General features: G+C 41.6%; 1 protein-coding gene across 2 annotated transcripts; it reads left to right on the top strand.

The window, feature by feature from the left end:
* The first annotated feature begins 1930 nt into the window (after nt 1–1930).
* LOC100633604 (uncharacterized protein K02A2.6-like) lies at nt 1931–6239 on the top strand. 2 transcript variants are annotated; one of them, XM_020002738.1, is made up of 3 exons: nt 1931–3518; nt 3570–3932; nt 4587–6239. In XM_020002738.1, the coding sequence occupies exons 1-3, from the start codon at nt 2102–2104 to the stop codon at nt 6071–6073; spliced, it is 3267 nt and encodes a 1088-aa protein (XP_019858297.1). In that variant the 5' UTR covers nt 1931–2101; the 3' UTR covers nt 6074–6239. The 2 variants fall into 2 exon arrangements, with proteins under 2 accessions (XP_019858297.1, XP_019858296.1); XM_020002737.1 differs by having other exon boundaries at nt 1931–3932.
* Nucleotides 6240–6684: the final 445 nt, after the last annotated feature.

Below are 6684 nucleotides of genomic sequence, written 5' to 3'. Positions count from 1 at the left end.
TTCTCCAAGCTCTAACAATGAATATTAAATCCAAACAATTGCATAACCAACTTGAACTGAATAGATAGCACAGTCCTTTCACAGAATTAAAACAAACTCACAATTCCCCCCAAAAATAAAAGTTTGACCCCACAAACATGCTATATTATGGTAAAGGTGTTATATATGGTTTTTAGTTGGTGTTTTCATTACATACACAGGGGCGTATAGGAATTTGGAAAGGAGGGTGCTAAGGCATTATCTATGGCTAAGGGGCATGAAAAGCGTGCCGTAATATTGCCCACACCCACTTATACGGCGGTAAAAAGGCCTTTTCCTTCATGCATTTTTGTCAATTACAGGTGGGGCCAAGATCATTTCAAGCATACTGCCATGTTACTGGTACTTCTGATTACTCCTTATAGTCCTTAAAGCACTTGAAACTGCTGAAATCATGATCAGGGGGCTAGATAACTTTGTTAAAAGGTTTGGTAGTGATGTAAGAGTCCAGGACTTTTGTAATTTTTTTCTGAGCCTAGCTATGAGGGGTTAGTCTCGCTTGGCCAGACTCTCCACCCCTTTTTGACTTTTGGCTGTCCAAAAGTCAAAAAGGGGTGGAAGGTCTGGCCATGCAAGACTAATGAGGAGGGTGCCCAACCAGCTGAAGCCGCACTGTGAGCCCCCCACCCCTAAACATGCCTCTGCATACAAGTCTATATATGTCAACAATACACTGACTAAAAATATACAGTTTGACCAAGTAAGTCGTGCTTCTAACAACCATAAATCAAAAACTACCGTATAGGGGTTATATTCATGTTATAAATTTTGCAAATTTGCGTTTTAATTAAATTTGCGAAAAGAGGTGTGGCACACTGGCTGCAGAATAGGCTCATTATGCTCCCTAATGCTTCAATTATTTGTTGCAGCATTGCTCATAAAATGTCATGATTATTCTTCAAGAATAGTACATTATGCTCTCAATTATGCTTGAAAATCAACCAAAAACATACATTACCATCAAAAATTAATTAATAGATGCATTAATACATGGTCTAAAGCTGCAAAAAAGTGAAAACTCAACAAAGTTTTTGTTGATCTGCAAGAGTATTTTAAAACTTCAAAAAGGTTGCAGCTAAAAAACAATTCAGACATCTCAGTGATCTCCCTAACCATTATATTTTGCCTTTTATGCTAGTAGTTTCCGGATATATCCCAATTATGCTGGCATAATTCTTGTATTCTTCTACCAAGTTATTATGCTCATTTTTATGCCAGAATAATCTGCACCTCCCTACTGCAGAAGGTAAGATTCGCAAAAATTTATACAAACAAATAGCAAATTTGAACAAATTCACGAAATTTTATACCAAAAAAAAATTAAAACCCCTATACAATATTGCAAATTTTGCCATGCCAGATCATGCTAGACCCATCCCAAGGCCAATTATTGCGATCACTAAGTTGCACTGTATTTATTTTATAACCATAGATACTGTCCAACACAGAGTTGTATAACCGACTTCTACCATGTACTACATTAAACAACTAGGTTTACTTAGCAACAGCATGCCTTTTTAAGCAGGAGGTTATTTTCCCAGGGCACTAGTCTCGCCCCACCCCTTCGCTACCTGCGGAGGAAGGGTCTGGAGACACTGCTAGTCTAAACTTGTGCTCATGCAGAGAAATCCACGTCCCAATCAGATTGCTTGAACCATGTGTAGGACAAGTAGTCATGTGACCGAAGAGCTCTGTTTAAGACAAAAGAAGAAGAATGAGGACCAAATAAAGGAAGGAAGGAGCTTGTAAAACTCCCTTGAATTCTTTCTCAAAGTTAAAGAGCAGCATTATTATGCTGCTTACTACAACGACGCCATCGCACTTATGACGTAATAATACTGTCACATGTTTATGTAATATCATAACATTATTATTCTTATTATTATGAGTATATACATGTATTATCACTTATGTAAAGTTATGTGTTCATAATTGTATTGCGCATGCTCAGAACAACATATACATTGTTGAATAGTTGTTTTCTTTTGCTATTGTGATTCTGGGAAAGTGAATTCTTTATTAATTCAAAGGAACAATATATTACACTGGCGACAAGGGTGGGATGGCTGAGAATACCCCATATGGGCGCCTAGAAGAATTTTCTCCAGAGATAGAGACGTTCGCTTCCTACAGTGAAAGAGTCGAGCTTTTCCTTCAAGCTCACGCTGTTCCTGACGACAGGCAGGTCGCTGTTGTCCTCAACGCAGTGGGAGTGAAGAATTACTCGCTACTGAGGGGCTTGGTTGCACCCGCAAAGCCCAGTGAAAAGACTGTCACAGAGCTGTTAGACTTGTTGAAGGGGCATTATGAGCCTGAACCAGTTATAATTGCTGAAAGGTACCATTTCTATACACGCAATCAAAAGGAGGAGGAGTCAGTTGCTCAATATGCTGCTGAATTGAGGCGCCTAGCTTCAACTTGTTCTTTTGGAGATCACCTGGATGATGCCCTTCGAGACAGGCTTGTTTGTGGGATTCTGTCAGCTGGGGCACGTAAGAAGCTTCTAGCTGAGAAGAAGTTAAAATTTCAAGGAGCAGTGGCAATTGCTACTAATTATGAAACAATAGAGAAAGATTCCCGATCAATTCAACAACAGCATGAGTCAGGAGATGCCCACAAAGTGGCATACAAGGGGAAAGATACTGGAGATAAACCATGCTACCGCTGTGGCAGACAAGGCCATGCCCCTAGCACTTGTAGGTTTCGCAATGCTCGTTGCAACAATTGTTCCAAATTAGGACATATTGCAGCAGTTTGTAGGAGTAATCAAGGGAAGAAATATAACAGGAGTCAAGGTAAAACACACAAAGTGGATGAACAAGCAGATGAAACCTCAGGAGAGTCAGAAGACGATTTAGGAGTGTTTCAAATCCAGTCAATCTCATCACATTCTCCACCCATAATGATTAGCTTGAAACTGAATGGTCAGACTATTGAAATGGAACTAGATACTGGTGCGTCTGTATCACTTATTTCAGAAGAGGTTAAGGATAAATATCTTCCTCATGTACCACTCCAACCCACTCATATTCGATTACAGACATATACGGCCCAAAGCATCAAAGTGTTGGGTAAATGTCAAGTCACAGTTAAGTATGGGGTGCAAGAGAAGAGCCTGGTTGTGATAGTAGTTGCTGGTAAACGACCTTGCCTGTTTGGAAGGAATTGGTTAAAGCATATTGTGTTGGATTGGAGTAGCATTTCCCACGTGTCTTTAGCAGAGAAACAGAAGGTTGATAAGGTATGCAGTAAATATGGGGCCGTATTTCGTGAAGAAACAGGAATTATGAAGAATTTTAAGGCTAAGCTCCAGCTAAAGAAGGATGCTATTCCTCGATTCCATCGGCCACGTCAAGTACCATTTGCACTGAAAGAGGCCGTTGGGCAGGAGTTAGATCGTTTGGAAGGCTGTGGAATTTTGGAAAAAGTGAAGACCAGTGAATGGGCAGCGCCTATTGTAGCAGTGCCTAAGAAGGATGGTAGGATACGTGTGTGTGGAGATTACAAGGTCACCATTAATCCTTTTTTAGATATTGATGTGTACCCTCTTCCAAATGTTGATGAGATGTTTGCAGTCATGGCTGGAGGTGAAAAGTTTACTAAGCTGGACCTCACTAATGCTTATCAGCAAATGGAGCTGGACAATTTGTCACGGGATCTAGTAACAATAAACACACATCAAGGGCTATACCGTTATACACGGTTGCCTTTTGGAGTGGCTTCAGCCCCTGCCGTTTTTCAGCGTACCATGGACACCATACTCCAAGGACTGGATAAGGTGGTCTGTTATATTGATGACATACTGCTGACAGGTGTGGATGACAATGATCATTTGAAGACACTGGAAGCAGTGCTCCAGCGACTGCAGCAACATGGAATTACACTAAAGAAAGGTAAATGCACCTTCTTGAGTAAATCTGTTGAATTTTTGGGCTATAGAATTGATGGACAAGGGTTGCATACCACCCCAGATAAGTTGTGTGCCATATTGAAAGCCCCTTATCCTACTAATGTGGGAGAGCTTAGATCATTCTTGGGTCTTTTAAATTATTATAACAGGTTTATTTCAAATTTGGCCTCAACACTTCACCCACTGCATAATTTACTTAAAAAGCATAACAAGTGGCTATGGACTGAAGCATGTAGTTATGCAGTTGATGAGGCAAGGCGTAAGCTGGTGTCCTCAGATTTATTGGTTCATTTTACCTCAAGTTTACCTATTAAGTTGGACACTGATGCCTCAGCTTATGGAGTGGGAGCTGTTCTCTCTCATATTTGTAAAGATGGCAAAGAGCGCCCAATTGCTTTTGCATCACGAACATTGAGTAAATCAGAGAGAAACTATTCCCAACTTGAGAAAGAAGCATTGGCTATAATTTTTGGAATTAAAAAATTTCATAAATATTTGTATGGGAAGCATTTTGTTTTGGTTACGGACCATAAACCCCTCACAACAATTTTGTCCCCTGGTAATGCTGTCCCCACCCTAGCTGCAGCTCGTCTGCAAAGATGGGCATTGTTATTATCAGCTTATTCCTATTCTATAGGCTACCGCTCTACTGAGCAGCATGGAAATGCTGATAGCTTATCACGACTGCCCCTCCCTCACTGTCCTAAGAGAGAGCTGGATGTTGACACGTTATTCAACATCATTCACATGTCATCATTGCCACTCACACACAGTAAGCTAAAAGCAGCTACTCTTACAGATCCTAAGTTAAGTAAAATTATGGGATTTATCAGGACAGGCTGGCCACAAACAGTGGATGAGGAGTTAGCAGCATATTGGAGGAGGAGGAATGAGCTATCAGTTGAAATTGGGTGTCTACTTTGGGGGCGAAGGGTAATTATACCTAGGAAACTGCAGAAACAAGTGTTACTGGAGTTACACACAGGTCATCCGGGAATTTGTCGAATGAAGTCACTGGCCCGAAGTCACCTGTGGTGGCCCAATCTTGATGCTGATATAGAGCAATTGGCAAGATCTTGTCGTCCATGCCTAGAAGTAAAATCAACAATGACTCCACCCCCTCTCCACCCTTGGATATGGCCACGCAAACCGTGGACTAGGGTGCACCTAGACTTTGCCGGGCCACTTTATGGGAAAATGTATTTACTGGCAGTGGACGCTTGTTCTAAATGGCCTGAGGTCTGGGAGATGTCTTCAACGACTGCTAAACGTACAGTTCAGATATTAAGTCATCTTTTTGGGTTATATGGATTGCCAGAACAGATTGTCACAGATAACGGGCCACAGTTTGTGTCAGAGGAGTTCTGTTCCTTTTTGAGAGAGAGAGGAGTTAAACATTTTCGTTCTGCCCCCTACCACCCTGCTACAAATGGAGCAGTGGAACGGTTCGTCAAAACTTTTAAGCAAGCTCTGAAGATTGGGAGGCAGGAAGGAAAGCTCTCTAGTCAGGAAGTAATTGACAGGTTCTTGCTTCAATACCGTTCCACTCCTCATGCAACCACACTCTCCACACCAGCTGAGCTATTTTTAGGTCGACTGTTACGGACACGCCTAGACCTGATGAAACCTGAAATATATCAAGAGGTTGAGAGACAACAAGCTCACCAGAAACATTATTTTGATAGACGTGGATGTGATAGAGTATTCACCCTGGGGCAAAATGTGTTAGTAAGAGAGTATTGTCGTGGTGGAGTTAAGTGGTCTTTTGGGCAGATTACTGGAATATGTGGACCATTGTCATACTGGATTAAATTGGAAGATGGTCGACAAGTCAGAAGGCATGTGGAACAACTGAAAAAGGGCAGTGCACGTGATAGGGTGGATAAGGATATTAACGATGATTGGATGTCTCATACAACAGAGCCTCAAATAGAGGAGAGTCCAGACCTAAGGGATGAGACTGGCTATCACGGTAATGAAGATCAAGGATCAGAAGGAATGGCTGAGGACCAACTGGAGAGACAGGAGGTAGACACACCCTCTGAGACTACAAGTCCAGTACCTCGTTATCCCCGTCGTAATCGTAGGGTTCCAGAACGACCGTTCATGGTGTCACTCTCATAAGGGGAAGGGTGTAATATCATAACATTATTATTCTTATTATTATGAGTATATACATGTATTATCACTTATGTAAAGTTATGTGTTCATAATTGTATTGCGCATGCTCAGAACAACATATACATTGTTGAATAGTTTTTCTTTGCTATTGTGATTCTGGAAAAGTGAATTCTTTATTAATTCAAAAGAACAATATATTACAGTTTACATTAAAACGTCATCAATAAAAAGTAACTATTATGGCGCTCTGTAAAGAGCTACTGCTCTCAAATCTGCAAGAGATGTCCAAGAGGCTTTATCCTTGTCTTTTTTCAGCTGCAAAGCATCTTTTTCAGCTGTTTTGACTGATCTGGTCTCCTCTGTCACATGATGTAGAGCCAACCACGTGGACTTCTTTGCACACATTTTTACCATGAGTGTCTCCAGACCCTTCCTCCGCAGGTAGCGAAGGGGCGGGGCGAGACTAGTCTCGCGTAGCAAGACCACACCCTCCGTGCCTACGGGTGGGTCTGGCACATTGACCATACTCCGCTCGTTCTGGTTCACCCAAAAATGGGTGAAGTGGATGCATGAAGTGAATGCTTGATTCTTTCTGGCAGGGAGCTCAAGAGCAG

Source organism: Amphimedon queenslandica, unplaced genomic scaffold (genome assembly GCF_000090795.2).
Source record: "Amphimedon queenslandica unplaced genomic scaffold, v1.1 AMPQUscaffold_12848, whole genome shotgun sequence".
Classification (NCBI taxonomy): Eukaryota; Metazoa; Porifera; class Demospongiae; order Haplosclerida; family Niphatidae; genus Amphimedon; species Amphimedon queenslandica.
This window is presented reverse-complemented; position numbering and strand designations above follow the sequence as displayed.

Coding starts and splice junctions, on each gene's coding strand:
- LOC100633604 (XM_020002737.1), top strand. CDS start 2,102: ATGGCTGAGAATACCCCATATGGGCGCCTAGAAGAATTTTCTCCAGAG. Junction 3,933..4,586: donor TGGAATTACACTAAAGAAAG/GTAAATGCACCT, acceptor CCTATTCTATAG/GCTACCGCTCTACTGAGCAG.